Source organism: Talpa occidentalis, unplaced genomic scaffold, assembly GCF_014898055.3.
Source record: "Talpa occidentalis isolate TD23 unplaced genomic scaffold, MPIMG_talOcc4v2.1 talOcc4.4, whole genome shotgun sequence".
NCBI lineage: Eukaryota > Metazoa > Chordata > Mammalia > Eulipotyphla > Talpidae > Talpa > Talpa occidentalis.
This window is the reverse complement of record NW_023604295.1, coordinates 80,113,365-80,132,663: the sequence shown is the minus strand read 5'-3', so window position 1 is coordinate 80,132,663 and position 19,299 is coordinate 80,113,365. Positions and strand designations below refer to the sequence as shown.

General features: G+C 35.6%; 1 protein-coding gene across 1 annotated transcript in view; it reads right to left on the bottom strand.

Moving 5' to 3' along the window:
- Positions 1-19,299, bottom strand: part of WDR49 (WD repeat domain 49) — a 180,291-nt gene that overhangs the window by 51,401 nt on the left and 109,591 nt on the right. Inside the window, exons 10-12 of the mRNA XM_054701116.1 lie at positions 16,448-16,563; positions 6,138-6,268; positions 1,313-1,411 (exon numbers count right to left, since the gene is read on the bottom strand). Of these exons, the coding sequence (XP_054557091.1) occupies positions 1,313-1,411; positions 6,138-6,268; positions 16,448-16,563 (346 nt within the window). The remainder of the gene's footprint in view (positions 1-1,312; positions 1,412-6,137; positions 6,269-16,447; positions 16,564-19,299) is intronic.

Genomic DNA, 19,299 nt, shown 5'->3' with positions numbered 1-19,299 from the left:
AAACCCGCAGTGTGGAGGCTGCAGACAGCTCCACAGAGCTGCACTTAACCCACTGCACCACCGGGGAAGCCCGGAGAGGACATTCTTAAGTAGCATTTCAACAATCTAGTGATATCACTTCTAAGTCCACTTATAAAAACTGGGGATATTTATCTTGGAATCTATGAATAGTCTACACATAGTGATGAGAAATCTATGCAAGGGTGTCTGGAATATTTCCATGAAAGACATCTATAGTGAAGACTTTCTTGTATTTTTAGAAATTTGACTTTATTTCTTAGCTAACTCTCTATGTATGTAATCATTGTCACCAGTAAGTTTGCTGTAAGATCAAGGTGGCACTCTCCTGAGGACAGAATTCCTCAGGAGGCAGAAATTCACCCTTTCTATGGAGGGTTCAGGTGAACCCTAATGACTAGCTGTTGGTACATAAAGCAGATCACAGCTTTGTGTCGTAAGCCAAATAAGCTCCAAATTTCTTAATTTTATTTTATTTTTTTTTTACTTTTAAACAAATGACTCCCTAGCTTTTCACACATACACACACACACACACACACACACACACACACACACACACACACACCAATCTGTATATAATAACCAGTCCTTTCTACAGTACAATTCAGCCTTTATGAGTTTATCCAATTGAGACAACAGAATCTCACTGGGCCATGAAGAATGACATATTCATTACCCAAATAAATTAGACTAAGGAAAAATCTTTAGTACCTAAGGAAACTAAAATAAAATGTGAAAGGAAATTCTCAAGACATTTTGCTTAAGTATAAAATATTCATGTGCTCTGCTAAACTCCCATAAAACACAATATACTTCCATCTAATAATACTCTTCAAAGGTAACTACAGCAAGAAATAATTTAAAGATTCCACTTGGCATAATATTTAATATAAGCACTAGATCGAACCTGAGCAGCTTAGCAAGTAAATACAAGTTCACATATTTCTACCAGGGAGTATACACTGTTCATGCAAAGGCAATTTGGCAAAGTTGACTGGAAAAAGCCAAACTAGATAAAAATGAGATGACTGCTTCTGTCCATCAGTAATTTGGAAATGGTGAATTCTTGAATATTTCTCCTGAGGAGAAGAAACCACATGCCATGGAGAATTTGTTAAACCAAGTAAATCTCAGGGTTCTTTTTAGTCACTTTGATAAGACAATGAAATCACTAATACTTGCACTCATAGCCCATTGTATACAATTTAGGAAGAAGTTCTATCAGGTACATACATAAACAACTACTGTGGTCTGAATCAGTCACATTATTACAGTGTTAAACTTGTACTCACCCAATCTTGATTTTATCAACATTTGGTAATCAGGGTGAAGTACATAGTAAGCATTTTCTGTGCTATTGTTCCATAGAACAATTTCTCCATCATAACTCCCTATTTGAACAGGAAAAAGAAAGTTAGAAAATATGAGCAACAGCAATGAAAAGTCATTATTATAATAGCTTACACAGAATCTGGCATTTACTAGATATGCTATACATTTTTAGAGCTATGAATAACCAATATCTTTATCAGACTTCAGAATTATAATCCCCATGACATGCCTGTACATTGAGTGTGACAGAAATACTAGAACATCTTTTTCATGTTACAGTAATAAAGAATTCTGAATGAGGGCCTTGTAATAAAATAATTTGAGTTCAAGTCCTGGTTCTGCCACCTACTACTGGATTAACAATTGTATTTATCCCATAGGATTATCGTGAAAAATGAAAAATGCTTAGAAGCAAACAAATCAAGTTTGACTAGATTTCTTCTCTGTCTAGGTTTCTTTTCTATATTGCTGTGAGGGTGTGTGTGTGTACATGTGTGTTCTTTTCATTCCCTCCCTCCTATATTGTTTAGTGAATATTGATTTCTCCAACCCGAAAATTTCTCCTGCAGAAAATTCTTCTCTACTTTCTTTACAAAGAACTTAGAAAGGTCCAAATACTGAGGCTAAATTTGATGAAGCCTGTCCTAAGAAGAGCAATTCATACCCAACAGCTCAGTAAAAACAGCTCCTTTATGAGCAGATTGTCATTGACAAGAGGAAGACCAAAAGAGAAGAGCTGAGTTTGAGAGTGATGTACAGGTGATGTCTTTCTTGGGAATTAGAGAGAGAAAAGGTAATATAAACTAAACTCTGCAGTGGCCAAGGAATGTGGATTTCAATGCCCAATGGGAAAATTCATCTTCTGCTTTGATTTCTAAATGCTTGAACTGAAAATTGCTTGACCAAACATCTTTACATAGAACTAATGGGATTAGGGGCCTCCCTGGTGGCACATGGGGTTAAGACACAACCCATGAAGCAATCTGCAGCCACGGCAGCATGAGTTAAATGCCAGGCCAGTAAGCTACCCACATGGAACAGCAGACCTCTCCTGACTTGCCTGCTGATCCCCCCAGCAGTGTTTCAGTCATTCTGCCTGTTTTGTTCCCCCTGTCTCTGGTGAATCCTCTCACCCCACCCCCAACACCTCTGGCCTATATGCCAGTTCTTGTATGCATAAATAAATAAATCTTTTAAAAAAGAATTAATGGGATTAGAATGAACAAAAAAGTTATCAATTCAAAGAACAATTTTTATGAATCTTTCCAACAACCACACAGCCTACAGTTTACTTGACTCCATCCCAATATAGTATGTCACACTACCTGTTTGGGTAGACTACCAGCTATAAAAACATTCAACTGCAAGGCCTCCCTGGTGGCCTAAGGATTAAGTCTCAGAACAATCACCACTACCTGAATTCTATGCCCAGCCCACATATGGCTAACACACATATGATGCAGCAGACCTCTCCTGTCTTGCCTGCTGCTCCCCTACGCAGTGCATTTCAGGGAATCGACCTGTTCTGCTCCCAACTCTGTCTCTGGTGAATCCCCTCACCCCCCCACACCTCTGACTTACACCCCAATTTTTCTACCTCCCCCAAAAAATTCAATTGCAGAATTGTCCCTACAATAAGGTAATCAGGTAAGATCTGAAAATAATGGAACATTTAAATATTAGTAAACTTGGGCTCCCTGGTAGCATAGGGATTAAGTCTCAACACAAAGAAGCTGTCGGCAGCCACTACAGCACAAGTTCAATCCCCAGCCAGGGAGCTACCAACATGGCTGAGCAGACCTCTCCTGTCTTGCCCACTGCTTGCCTCAACAGTGCGTTTCAGTCAATCTGCTCCCCACTCTGGTGAATCTTCACACCACCCCCTAGACCTTTGGCCTATACTTCAGTTCTTGAATGTATAAATAAAATAAATCTTTAAAAAAAATGATAAATTTCATTTTGTAACACTTCAAACATATCTTTCCTCTTCCCCCATAAGTTTTCATTCCTCTTGTTTGATGGCATTTGTGAGTCTATAAAACAGTTTGGGCTCTCAAAGTATGGACTAGGTAATTTCATTGTTTAATTTGTCTTTTAAATTGTTTTATTTGCCTAGACTATTAATAATACAAGTTTTGATTATCTTTAATATATCACATCAAACCATGCTAATGAATCTTTTTAACAGCTTAGATTTGGATTGTTCTGGGAACAGATAGAGTCAGAGGAGGCCCCTGCTTTTGCTCCTGAGATCACCTAGTAGCTAATAAGAGGGGTTGTACAACCACAGAGTCCTGTGAGCTGAGGCAAGGTTGGAATGCCTGTGGGCATCAAAGACCAGCACAGACTATATCAGAAGGTATTTCATGGAGAGTTGAGAGGAGAGTCGAGAGGTTTCAACTCAGGGAAAGAGAAGGGAAGTTACAGATAGTTAATTAGAATCAGGGGGACAGAAGTCCAAGCATCCTGAGTCCTTTTATTAAACCAAATAATAGGTTGGAACCAGGAAAGTTCTCCAGTGCCCAGGTATCCTAAGCCCATTTATCAAACTGAATGAGAAGCAATCAGTTGGAGTCAGGATGCCCCCCACCCAGTAAAAATTGAAAGTTCAGAACACCAACACAATAACACAATGCTAAAGCAATGGACTGAAGCTCATTTTGGGAGAGCAGGACAGGTAACTTGGGAGATTCACTGGGCCTCAGTAACCTAGGAGACCCCACAGGACCAAATCAATCACCTAGCAGTTGATCCCTGACTCCTTGCCCACTGTGTTTATATACACACCGACTTCTTACCCCTCGGTGGCTACCGACTTGGGACCTCTCTCTTCTCAGAGAGCTTTCCTGTCTTTCCTCTAAGCGCCAATTTACCTCTTGTTTCTCTGCCTAACTCTGGTCTCAACAATGAATCCTTTCCTCACTGAGACAAGAACTGAGAGTTCCTTGGAATACTGAAACCCCAGACCCAATTCAACAGTGGGGTGCTGCCACATAGCCAGAGACCCTGCAGAGGGCAAGATGAATGTTATGGAAGAAGATACAGTTTGCTGAGGGGTAATATATTCAAAGGAACTGGTTTGTTCCACATAGACCAAATGTTACCACATAAAAAGAACAAGAACAGAGTACGACACTGCCTCCACCCCTCAGACTTGTACTGATCATTCGAAGTATACAAAGTCTCCAGAGTCTTGGATCTGGAATACAAAAGAGCAAGAAATCAGAGGTGTCAAAAATATGAGTCAGCCTTCCTCCTCAGCAGCACATTCACACCAGAGGCTGGATCCCTCCAGGCCTCTACCCAACCTATGGAAGCCAGCAAAGGTCAAAATAAAATAAAATACAACTACATCACCATGAGTTGGAATAGAAGTAGTTCAATATTCTAAGTTACTGCTACAGATATTTCAAAAATATGGAATCTCAAACAGCAAAATGGACAGGCAACAAAATACAGCATGCATTTTGCCATTTGTTAAAATGTGGATGGAATGGGACAGGATAATATTCAATAAAATAAGTCAGCAGGAAAACAATAACACAGGATGATTTCACTTATATGTGCATACAGGGGGAAATGCAAAGGAACAGACAAAACTAAACCAAAATAAACATTAGAAATCAGACTGTAGAACTGAACCTATCAGAGGAGGGGGATATATGCAGGGAGCCAGGGGAGATGGAGCCCAATGGATTAAGGTGGAGGACTAGGGGTGCCTTAGTGGTGGGTGTGGTGTGATAACACATATATGAAGAAGTGTGAGCCTGTATCTCTGAATCATATACAGTGTTGTAAAACATTACCACACACACACAAAAATACCATAAAACATATTGTGCTGAAAATGGGTTAGTGAAAAAACAAACTATAACCAACCACTCATTGTTCTTAGGCTCCTATGCTGCTTATTAATCAATCTGTAAATTGTAATCAATCTCTTCAGGTAATGCTCTTGATTTTGACTTCTCGAAACTAGACACAAAACTCAGAAATCTAAAATGTAAGTGATTAAATAAACAAACACAAGAATTTTTTAAACTAAAGAAAAGCTTGTATTTGTAGACATAGTGAGGCAATTCTTCAACCAACATTAGTTGCACTGAATTATGGCAAAGGGGGAGTATGCTCCTATTGTGAGTCATCTGAGTCCCACAGATGCATGATTTGTAAGCAACATCTATTATGCTGCTACTAGAAGAAAGACAATAAAAATAAAAGCTAACATTTGCTAATGAACTTACTTTCATACATTTCTCACTGACTTACCCCTGCCTTAGTTCATTGGTCCCCTCACCCTTTGCTCCACCCCCACCAATCCCCTTTTGTAGATTCAATATGCAGTCAGATTTCTAGGGTTTGTTTGAATTAATTTGATCTGTTTCTTTGTTGTTGTTGTTTTGATCTACTTATTATTTTTTTCTCTATTACTTTTTTCTCTACTTGTTATATGCCAGTACTAAGCCCTTTCACAGATTACATTATTCAGTACTCAGGATAAACCAATATATTTATTTATTATTAGCAAGTGAAAATTGTGAGTTAGTTTAAATTACTTGCTCAATGCCAAACAGTGGTAGATAGTGGAACCAGGATTTGAAGTCAGTTATCCAGATTCAGGAGCTGATGGTCCTGATATATATTGTCCTAAAAATAAGAGTACATTTAAATACAAGGACTATTTGTTCAAGAAGTGTATGCATTCTTCAGTTTAAAAAGTTTTTTGTTTTTTTTTTAATGTGTGAGTGAAAAGAAACCAAACTTTCACCACTGATTTCAGTTAACCTGTAACAAGAGTTTGTGGCGGTAAAAATGCTGCACACAAGATATCATCACGGTGCTGTACTCCTCCCTTCCATTCTTCAGGCTTGATGAAAAATTGATTGAAGTTCTGAGGTCGAAATACAGTAATAGCTCTAGTAAAAGAATATAGAATTTAATGGAAGAGCCAAAGTTATAGAGCTATTCAATAGCCATCTTCCACTTGGTTGGGATGATTTGAGATGTCTAAAAAACTATGCTCCCCTAAATTTTGCTCCCAATTTTCATCCATAATCTTGAACTTCCCACACTGAACTTTCAGATTCTCATTGAATTCTCTCATAAGTTATGAATATTTAGTATCAGAAGTTTAATTAGCCTTCCACAATCATTAACACCAAAACATGTATGCACTTATCATGTTAATTACCTGTCACCAAGACTCCATGCAAACTTTCCTTATATGGATACTATGGAACCACTAAGAATTTTATGACAATAGCAAGAGGAGGGTGGGTCTATGAACCAAAAATATTTGTTAGTCTAAACAAAGTTAATAAGGCTTTTCTCACCAAAACTTTGAGGAAATTTAACATGTAAATTCCAAGGAATTCCTGATCAACTGCCATGGACATCTAAGTGTAAAACTCACAGAAGCCTGAATGGAGTAGTCAAATAGTCTATCTCTTTCTTCTACCCTTCCCTTTCAAAGTAAACTATGTATGTTCAATTAAATATTTAGCAGTACTGTTTGAAGTCATAGGGCAATTATACAAATTCTTGTTAACTTTACTCAAAGAGTTTGCGGGGGAATACTTTTTATATTCAATTAAAGAAAGATGAATTTATGTAATAGAATATAAAAATCACCTGGATTTTATTTTATTTTTCTGAGCACTTTTGTTTTATTTTATATTTTTTATATCATTTTTCATTTTTGCACAATGTATGCATTTTCATCTTGGTTATAGTCCCCATACAAATCCCACCCCCCTTGTTTTGATCCTACTCCCTCCCTCCCACCAATAGTGGGTCTCTGGTTTATAATTTTTGTTGATTTTGATTTTTACTTTATTATAAATAGTCTTTTTCCTGGTCCTTATTTAGGTTTTCTAAATTTCTGCTCTGAGAGAGACCATCCTGTATTTTTCTTTTTCTTTCTGGCACTATTTACAATAGCTAAGCTATGGAAACAACCCAAATGCCCAAAAATAGATGACTGGATCAAGAAGATGTGGTACATATACACAGTGGAATATTACTTAGCAATCAAAAAAGATAAACTCATGCAATTTTGCAGCAACATGGATGGAGCTGGAAGGGATCACCTGAATTTTAAAGAAAGGATACTAGGTTTCAAACACATTCCGTGTTTTCAGGGCTTGTTTTGGATAGGTATTGCATTTCCAAAGCACACTTTCTTCCTTCAGTTAAACAATATTCTTTTTGCTCTGTAAGCATCCTTCATATTTCTAACTGCTTTATTTTCACTCATGATGTGCTTATTCATCCTCCATGGATTTCCTTTCACATAAAGACCTATGTCTACTTATTCACACACCAGTTCTCTAAGGCTCACGTTGTTCTTCCTTAACAATAATCGAAAGATCTATTTCTCATTATAATTTTTTACATCACTCACATTTTACAAATAACATTTAATAAATATTATGTAGCATCTACTTATTATAAATTCTGCATTAGGCATTATAAATTCTAAATTAAGGATCTTATTCTGCAACCCCACAGTAGTAATAATTGTGGCCTAAATACCTTGAGTGTTCAAGTGAATGAAGTGAATAAATGAAAAATTCTCTAAACAACTGCCACCTCTTCAAGTAAATTTTCCCTGGTTACCCTATCTGAACAGTTTCCCTAGAACTAGTCTCTCATTCTTTAACCTACATATTTTTATTACATTTACCATTATATGATACTGTGATCTTTATTTATGTTCTGTCTCTCTTACCATAAATAAGCTTTAAGAGAGCAGAGACTATTCCCTTTTTAGATCAGTAGTGCCTAGCATAGTACCTATCGTGAATAGTCATTTAATAAATATTTGTTGAATCAGCATATTAATTATTTGTTAAAACAATTTTAATATTGATGTTTTAATAATACTATGACACTTAGCAATATAACATAATAAGACAATTTGCAGTTCTGAAATTGCTATGAATACATAATAGTTTTCTATTATATGTTTTTAATTTCTTCTTTACCTATCATTAACTTTGGTTGCAGACAAAATGACTTAGGAATGGAGAGTGTGGGCTAGGAGGGAAAGAAAAATGTTATCTCTCAGACAAAAGTCAATGTCAAATGTCTTTTTGCTAAAGTAAACATATTAATTCAATATATTTAAGGAGTATCATCCAACAATACAAAATGCTCTTCATAAACAGGAGTAAAAATTAGCCTTTCTGATATTTGACCTTGTGTGTCAAAATGTTAAGAAATTAATTAGCTGCCACCTTAAAACCTAAGTTGAAAATTTCATTTGGAATGACAGTTATCCTTAAAGTACCTTCAGAATCTACACTGTATTTCCTACTTTTTCTATTTCAAAGATAACTTTTTTTAAGTTTGTACTTTTGCCAAGAGTAAAATTAAAGTGCAGAATGAGCCAATTTTAAGGCCATTTTTGGAGTCTGAGACATTTATTTTTTGTGACATTGAAGGAGTTTACTGGTTCAATTCCTCACATTTAAAATCCTGAGAGTACTGCTATCCAGTCATCGTTTCACCTTATGAAGGTGACCACAATTGTGATTCAGGATTAAAGCTAAGGACCAATTTTGTGAGAACAAAATTAGTTTACATGTCAAGTGTAAAAAAATAAGTTGTAAAAAAATTTTAAACAATCTCTTTCAGGATGAATGAGTAAGAAAAATAACTTTTACTAAAATTTTTCCTGTAGAAACTGTCATGGAGAGAACTCAAGTATACAGTCAACTGTTTGTTCCTCTGGTAGCTAATTATTATTGTGGCTTTAGTTCATAAGAACTTATTCTTCCTTGTTCTAATTCTTTGTGACTTAAAAGGGATAATTCAAAGGTAGAGAATGAGTTCGATACAAATCAATTCATCTTCATTCTGTTTCCTCAAATTTGTAAAGTAAAATTTTAGATACTAAAGCCACAGTAAAATTAGATTTGCAGATTTTCATGTATTTTGAATATATCTGCAACTCTCCTGACATCTAAACTGGTTATTCAAAATAAGTCAAAACTTCTGAAATTTTCATTCTGATTCTCCTTCTAATATTAGAGATAAGTTGAGTCATATAAGATCATAATTTCTTTGTAAGGAAATTATTAATTTAATATATTTCAATAAAAAGAAGACAAAAATACAATTAAAAAATGGGCAGAAAAGCTAAATAAACAATTCTCTAAAGAATATATGCAAATTGCCATCACACATATGAAAAAATGTTCATCATCTTTTATGATGAGTGGGAAGCAGAACAGGCAGAGTGACTGAAATACACTGCTGAGGGGAGCAACAGGCAAGACAGTTGGGATCTACTGTACCATGTGGGTCAGCTCCCTGGCCATGTGGGTCAGCTCCCTGGGCAGGGATCAAACGTGTTGCAGTGGCTACCATAGTGTTTCATAGTGCTGAGACTTAACCCCTTGTGCCACTAGGGAGGTTAGGGTGGGTTACTTCTAATACCAAATTAACAGTCAAATAAATGGGGGGGGGTAATTTAATATCTTGTGATAGATCTGTTTTATCGTTGAGGAATTTCAAATCCCTGATTTCACTTCACTTAAATATACTTTTAGAAATTAAATTATATCAACAGGGGCTTACAGATCAGTGAATTTTGACAATGCACATACTTGTTTAAGTATCTTTAAAATTAAACATAGAAAGGGCCTCCCAGGTGGCGCAGCGGTTGAGCGCTGGGTTGCGAAGCTGCCCGCGGCTGCAGCGCCGGTTCGATCCCCGGCTGCTCCCCGGCCACCAGAGGAGGGTCCCACAGAGCGCACAGACCTCTCCTGCCGCCCGCTGCTCCCCTCAGCAGTGCACTTCGGTCCCTCTGCCTGCTCTGCTCCCCGCTCTGGCTCTGGTGAATTCTCTCACCCTCCCGTGCTTCTCACTGTATCCAGTGCTTGTATAAAAAAATAAATAAATAGTGTTGGGTGCAAAAATTTTCTCCCAGTTGGTGGGGTTTCTCTTTGTTTTTGTTATTGTCTCTTTTGCTGTGCAGAAGCTCTTTAATTTGATGTAGTCCCAGCTGTTTATCTTTGCCTTCACTATCACTGCTTTGGGTGATGTGTCTGTAAAGATGTCTTTGATATGCAAATCACGTAGTGTTTCACCTATATTTCCTTCTATGTATTTTATGGTTTCAGGTCTTATGTCTAGTTCTTTAATCCATTTTGAGTTGATTTTTGTGTATGGTGTGAGGTAGTGGTCAAGCTTCATTCTTTTGCATGTAGCAACCCAGTTTTCCCAGCACCATTTATTGAATAAACTTTCTTTGCTCCAATGCATAGTCTTTGCTCCTTTGTCAAAGATTAGTTGACCATAAATCTGTGGGTTTATTTCTGGATTTTCTATTCGATTCCATTGGTCTGTATGTCTGTTCTTGTTCCAATACCATGCAGTTTTGATGATTATGGCTTTGTAGTATAGTTTGAAGTCTGGGAGTGTGATGCCTCCATTTCCTTCTTTTTTTTTCAGGAGAGCTTTGGCTATTCGGGGTTTTTGGTGATTCCATATGAATTTCATCAATAATTGTTCTATTTCTTTGAAGAATGACATTGAAATTTTGATTGGAATAGCATTGAATCGGTATATTGCTTTTGGTAGGATGGCCATTTTAATAATGTTTATTCTTCCAATCCATGAGCAGGGGATGTCTTTCCATTTCTTTGTGTCTTCTTCTATTTCTTTTAACAGTGTTTTATAATTTTCTTTGTATAGGTCCTTTACCTCTTTTGTTAGATTTATTCCCAAATATTTGATTTTTTTTTGTTACACTAATGACAAAGGACTGATCACAAAAATCTGCAAAGAGCTGATGAAACTCAACAACAACAAAGAAAATAACCCAGTCAAAAAATGGGCAGAAGAGCTAAAAAGAAACTTCTCTGAAGAGGAAATGCAAATGGCCAACAGACATATGAAAAAATGTTCAACATCACTTGTCATCAGGGAAATGCAAATCAAAACTACCATGAGATACCATCTTACACCAGTGAGAATGGCACATATTAAAAAAACTAGCAACAACAAATGTTGGCGAGGCTGTGGAGAAAAAGGAACTCTCCTGCACTGTTGGTGGGAATGCAAACTGGTCCAACCACTATGGAGAGCTGTGTGGAGATTTCTGGACCTACTAAACATAGAGCTTCCATATGATCCAGCAATTCCACTCCTAGGTATTTACCCAAAGGACACAGAAACATCAATTCCAAAGAACACCTGCACCCCTATGTTTATAGCAGCACTATTTACAATAGCTAAGCTTTGGAAACAGCCCAAATGCCCAAAAATAGATGAATGGATCAAGAAGATGTGGTACATATATACCATGGAATATTACTCAGCATTCAAAAAAGATAAACACATGCAATTTGCAGCAACATGGATGGCGCTGGAAGGGATCATGCTCAGCGAAATAAGCCAAAAAGAAAAAGAAAAATACCGGATGGTCTCACTCATAGTAGGAATCTAGAAAACTTAAATAAGGGATCAGGAAAATGAATAACTATAAGAAAGTGAAAATCAAAATCAACAAAAAACTATGAACCAGAGACACTTTTTGGGGGGTGGGGGCCGGGAGGGGAGGGATTGGGGTCAGAATGGGGCATGTGCAGTTGTATGGGGGAATATAAAAATAAAATTTATTATTTAATTAAAAAAAATAAAAATAAAAATAAAAATAAAAATAAAATAAAAATAAATAAATAAATCTTTAAAAAAAATTTTTAAATTAATAAATTATATCAACAGGTAATTTATTGAGAAGCTACTTTTTACAGTTCTGTGAAAGATGTTACTACCAATATATATTTTTAAATATTTGAAATTTCATGAGAGATTCTCTTTTGAGTATTTGTATAAATCTGTATTTTATAGATAAAACCTTCATAAACATATTTCTACTCTACAGAAAGGATAAAAATAAACTGGGAAAAACTAAGGGACTTGAGACTATATTTATAAAGTTAAGTATAGAGTCATACAGTTTGAGGTCAGGATAAAATCTTAAACAATTTTAAGTATTTATTGATTTTAACATAGCTGTATATATTACAATCCATTTAATTTTTCCAGAGTAAATACGGTGTTTGACTAAGTATTTTTAATTGACCATAAGTCAATTCATCACATTGTCTTTAATTTTTCTTGCTTAAAATGATGAGAAATACTTTTCTAGAATTCTCACAAAATTATTATCTAGATATGATTGACTATATGTCTAAATAACTGACATGAGATCTCTAGTTCAGGATTTGCTTAGGACCATTGTCATATCCTGCCTTATACATGTTAGCTCCCCAATTTGAACATGTGGCCTTGAGAGCAAGAATCAGGTTTCTCCCATTCAGTTCACCATATTTCCTACCAAGTGCTTTCTACCTAGGTGCAAATATAAAATATGTGTTGGGAGGAAAGGAGAAAAGTAATGGTAAGCTAAATTTTGAGATATTTTAAGTGGATAATACTTGTTTTTTCTCCTTCTTCAAATGCACAAAACGGATTCATTAGCTTTGCTTGACACAGCTAAGCAATTCAATTAAATTACTTGTTAAAAAAGAAGATAGTTGTTCTCTCATGATTAAATTACTCCCTTTGTAACTTAGGAATTGTGTGAAAAGCATAAACTTTGGCACAGAATTGTAATTCAGCTTCTTATTAGCTTTGTAATGTTGGCCCAGATACCCTACCTCTTCAAGTGTCATTTTACCCTTATAAAAAAGGATTGACAATAATTTGCTTTCTGGTTTATTATGTAAAGAGAATAGATTTGAATATTTTTCTGCTTGTCTTTGGTTCATAATTGTTATCATGAGTAATTAAATTTTCTCACATCTTCAGTTTCCCTATCTATTAAATAAATAGTAAGTTATTCAACCGATGCCACTGAACAACTAAAAAGCATATGCTTAGAATATATATACATACACATATATGTGTACATATGTATTCATTAAATAAAGTGCAGAAAGTTAGAGAACACAAAGAAAAAGAGGGATTATATTTCAATCCTGGAATAAAGAGAAATATCCTGATAAAGAAGATATATGAAAGGGACATCAAATAGAAATAAATGCTAGCCACATGAAAAATATTTGTAATAGAATTTCTAGATAAGGGGAGAGAATAAAGGAATGGGGGTGTGAAATAGTATGATGTGTATGGAAACTACCTGGCAACAGGTTGTTATTTGAGATTGGAATGTACACAAGAATGGGCCACTTGGAACTAAAACTAGATTCAGACAAGAAGGAACTTAGATTTATTTTGTAGACACTCTGCAAGTTGTTAAACAATGAAGTGTCATAGATGCAGTATCCATTGACAGGAAGCATTGCTAGAGGATTGGACAAAATAGAAGCTATGACATTAACCCAAGTAGAAATGTTGTTCTGAATATACAGTTGTAATAGTATTGGGAATGGGTTTGAGAAATATTTAGAATACAAAGTAGATAATACTTGACACTGACTTGGTTGTGAAGTTGAGTGAAAAAAGAGAACCAAAGTTGATGTCCAGGCCTCTAAGTGTTAACTGAAGCTCTGAAACTAAGAGAAGCAGTCATGGGTAAGAGGAATGAATAATAAATTCAGTATAGAATGCTTTGAATTTGGGATTGCAATGAGATACATTCCCAACAAGCAAATGGATAAGTGAGCTTAGAGAGCTAAGAGCTGACTACAGAAATTTGAGATATCCATAAAATATTGCCTACCTTCCAAGGGAGATAAAGTTGAGGAGGAAGTTCAAACACTCAGGTTTTTTAAGAAAAGTTGATATACTGGCAATTTTCTAGTTTTTTTTTTTCTTCTCTAAATACTAAACTGTTAAAGAATTGGTTTAGTGAACCAGTCTTCACAAACTATAGTCAGTTGACATGTTCTCTTACTTCTTTTTTAAAATTATATATATATATATCACATAATTATTCCTTTTTGTACAATGTATTATTTCTTCTCTCAGGTGTAGTCCCTATAGAATTCCCACCAGCAATTCACCCATGCACCAACACCATGGTCCCTTGTGCTCTTCCCTCCTCTGTTTTAATCCCTCTCCCTTCTCCTCCCCTACAGAATGTCTGTTGCCTGTTGATTTTGTTTTTTAATTTATTATAATTGGGCCTCCCTGGTGGTACAGGCAGTACAAGTGGTACAGGTTCGATCCCCGCCAGCCGAGGAGATAACCACATGGCACAGCAGACCTCTCCTGTCTTGCCTGCTGCACTCCTCAGCGGTATATATCAGTCAGTCTGCCTGTTCTGTTCCCTGCTCTGTCTCTGGTGTGAATCCTCTCACCCTCCTGCATACTTGGCCTGCACCCTGGTTCTTGTATAAACAAATAAATCTTAACAAAATTATTATAATTATTTTTTCCTGATCACTTATTTGTTTCCCTTACATTCCTCCTGCAAGTGAATCCATCCGATTTTTTTTTTCTTTCTGGCTTGTTTCACTGAGCATAATCCCTTCCAGCTCCATCCTTGTTGCTGCAAATGGCATGAGTCTTACTTCTTTTGTTAAATACCTCCTGGTAAAAAGGACCCTGCAAAGATCCTGCTTAAATCCTAACTTAAGATTTATGATTAAGGAAATATAATTCTTAAATCCACTAATACAAAAGTGAAATAAGATCATTGGAATGTATTAATTAAACATTCAATTCCAAATTAATAATCTTGTGGAGGATGGGAAGAATAGAGGAAGATGGGAAGAAACATAACTTTTACTTCTCCCATTTCAGTCTTCCCAAAGTTTCCTCTCCATTAAAGAAAGTGGACATACATCATTTAGATCAGATATCAGGTATTCATTTGACCCACTTTTAGATGACTCTATAAATCTAATCTTTAAAAACTTTCCCCAATAATTTAAAAATACATATTTCACTAAAATTTATAACTATGGATAGCTAAAACATATAATCAAGAAAGTAGCATATCCAAAGTTTTGACTTATACTGACTTTAAAAATTCTCTTTTGTTATCCTCAAAATTTAAGTTGCATTGGCTCAGCTATATACCACACATCTAACCTGCTATGATATTAGAGAATTAAACCTATTCATTGCCACAGCCTAATTATAGAAATTATTAAGTGCTAGTCTATTGGACTGGTTATAGTCTTTAGTGGATCATGATTATTCCCAGGGATGCCAAGAAACCTTGTCTTTCAAAGGTGATGATGATTGAATTAATTCTTAATGTCAAGTACAGTGATCTGAACTGTACTTTTTTTTTTTTACTTAAAGTCCAACTACCCCTGAAAACGAAGTTGTGTGTGGTACTATTTTTTTAGTCTAAATGTGCACATTAGTGTCAGAAGAAAAGATTTTGTGTGATTGATAAAAATACCCAAATATATACTGCTAGCTTTCTAAGTATAAAATCTGATTTAATCCTAGCTCCAAACCATTAATATCTTAATTCTATAGAAAATAACATTGGACAAATCATTTTCAATTTTTGAATTTATGAATAATATATTAAAAAAAACACTTTAATTTTCATAGTGCTTATATAGTGCCATAGAAAAGTCCATGTTTATGTTCCCTTACTCCTCTCATGAAAAATGGGAAAGAAAAGTAGCTTTCCTTATAATGAAATGGGAGAATTGCTCCTTGAGTAAAGTAAGTGAACTGTGAAAGACCCCTCTCTGTACTGATAGGAAGGAAGTACTAACACAAAATTCAGTGGGCTATTTCTCTCTTGTGCTGTAATTTAAAATAACAGAGGAAGAATTAAACAGTTAAGTTCCCTTAACTGTTGAAGGATGGGGATTTACACGATAAGAATTAATTGACTAAAATTAGGAAACCTTTGGCATTAATACTCAGGAAGTCACATTATATCCTTGTCTGGAATGGTTAAAGAAAAAGATTCCCAATGCCAGGAGAGAGATCCATAACATTTCCAAAAGCCTTTCAAGGTGCATGATCTTATAATATTGATATTTTATTCACTAAGCATTCAGTCAATGACAGACACTCACCTTGGTCCAGCAAGTTAATAACACAGAATCAGTTAAGATTTCTATGTTCATTTTTCCTTCAGATTTTGATTCAAATAAAAATATTCTTCTTTTACCTTCCTCTGATTTTGCATGACTATATCATACCTCTCCCAGCCTGTAACCAATATTGTCTTCTTAAGAACCAGGATCTGTGAAATATCCACAACTCCCTCTTGCCCAACATTTAATGTGTGGTGACAATATCCATTGAAGTCCCATACCTTAGAAAAAAAAAAAGTTAAATTTACCTTTGAGCAGAAGAAACTGTCTTCTTAAACAAAGTAAAACAACATTGTGTAATGGGATTATTTTAAACTGTTCTGTTTACATTCTGGGCTAAGTTAATTCACTTAAGACATAAAAATAATTAAAGAAAACCCTCTCCCATTTAAATTTAGTCACATAAGCATTGACTTATAATCTTACTAGCCTATTCTAATAATACATGATTCAAAGGCTATAAAGTAATGTGTAATTTAAAGGGTTATATAATAGAAAATCATGAAGAACCATATTTTGAAATCTATCAAGATCCTGGTTCTTTCTTTAGGGGTATCTCTAAATTTTAATTGTCATTTTTATAATGGAGGATGCTTACTTCTCTTGGATGTCTGGAGGAATAACTATATGAAACATAGTCATCACATAAATGCATGATTCACTAAGTTGCATTTTAATTCATTGAACTTTGCCTATATTGCATTTTTCTTACAAATTAAAGATTTGAGTCCAGCAAGTATATTGGCTCCAATTTTCCAAATACAGGTGCTTACTTTGTTTCTCAGTGTCACATTTTGCTAATTATCACAATAGTTCAAATTTTTTTCATTATTATTGTGTCTGCTAAGGTGATGTGTGATCATTCTCATTGATGTTACTATTGTAATAGTTTTGTAATGACATGTGTCCATATAAGACAAAGAACTTAATGAACAAATGTTGTCTGGTTCCTCCCTCTCTCTCCATTTCCTATTCTCCAAAAGAAAATAATATTGAAATTAGGTCATTTAATAGCAATGATCTGTAAGTTTTCTAGTGAAAGAAAGAGTAATATATCTCCCATTTGAAATAAAAATCTAGAAATAATTAATCTTAGCAGGGAAAGCATGTTGAGAAGCAAGATAAGTAGCAAGCTAGGTCTCTTGAGTCAGCTAGCCAAGTTGCAAATGTAAAAAAAAAAAATGAAAGACATTGAAGGAAATTAAATGTGAACCTGCAGTGAACACATGATTTATGAGAAAGCAAAAGATCCTGATTGCTGATGTGGACAGTGTTTGAATGGTCTGGAGAAGATCGACTAGACACAGCTTTCTCTTAAACCAAAGCCTAATCCAGGGCAAGATACTAACTCTCTTTTTTTTTTATTTTATATATATTTTACACTGTTCTTCCATTTTGTTCAATGCATGATTTCTCCTTTCAGGTATAGTCCCCACAAAATTCCCATCACCAATTCACCCATGCATCATCACCATAGTCCCTTGTGTAAGAACACATTCCCTCCTCCATTTTAATCCCTTTCCCTCCCCCTCCCCTGCTGAGTGTCTCTGACTAATAGTTGCTTGTTAATTTTGTCTTTTAATTTATTATATTTTTTCCTGGTCCCTTATTTGGTTCCCCTACATTCTTCCTATAAATGAAACTATCTGATATTTTTCTTTTTCCTTCTGGCTTATTTCACTGAGCATAATACAAGGCACTAACTCTCTTTAACGCTGTGAGGCCTAACAGTGGTAGGAAAGCTACAGAATAAAAGTTTGAAGCTAACAGATAGTGGTTCATGAGATTTAAGGAAAGAAGTTGTCTCCAATACGTAAAAGTGAAAGCCAAAGCAGTGCTGATGTAGATACTACAAGTTATCCAGGAAGTACAGATAAGATAATTGATGAAAGGCTACATTAGGTCCTCCCTGGTGGTGCAGGCCATTAAGCTCCACACTGTGAAGCTCTCCACAGCCTCTGAGGTGCCAGCTCTATCCCTGCTGCCTGAAAGAAAACCACATGGTGCAGTAGACCTCTCCTGTCTCACCCACTGCTTCCCTCAGCAGTGTGTTTTGTCAGTCTGCCTGTTCTGTTCCCTGCTCTGTCTCTGGTGAATTCTCTCACCCTCCCGCGCATCTGGCCTGTACCCCTGCTCTTGTATAAATAAATAAATCTTCAAAAAAAATAGAAAGTGCTACATTAAACAATAGATTATTTTAATGTAGACAAAACAGTTTTAAATTGAAAGAAGATGTTATCTAGAACTTTCATAGTTGGAAGGAAGTAAATATTTGGTTTCAATAGTTCAAAGGACAGGCTGACTCTTCTTAGGGGCTAAGGTAGTGGTGACTTGAAGTTAAAGCCAATGTTCACTTACCATTCTGAAAATCCCAAGACCATAAAGAATTATGCTGTAGCTACTCTGTGTGTATTCTATAAATGGAATAAGAAAGCCTGGATGACAGCATATCTATTTACAACATGGTTTACTAAATATGTTAAGCCAATGGATACCTATTACTCAAAAACAAAAGATTACTGCTTATTGACTATGTACCTGGTTACCTAAGAGTTCTGATGGAGATGTACAGAAGATTATTGCCGTTTTTATGCATGCTAAGATAATATCTAATCTGCAAACCAGAGATTAAGAAATAGCATGTCCTATTAAGAAATTTTGTAGGACTATAACTGCTATAAGTAGTGATTCTTCTGATGGAACTGGTCAAAGTCAATTCAAAATCTTCCAGAAAAGATTTACCATTCTAGATGCCATTAAGAATTTTTGTGATTAGTGGCCTTCCTGGTGGCACAGGCAGTTAAGCACAGTTCTGTGAAGCTGTCCACAGCCTCTGCAGTGCCAGTTCGATCCCTGCCAGCCAAGGAACAACCCACATGGCACGGCAGACCTCTCCTGTCATGCCCGCTGTTCCCCCAGCAGTGTATTTCAGTCAGTCTGCCTGTTCTGTTCCTCAC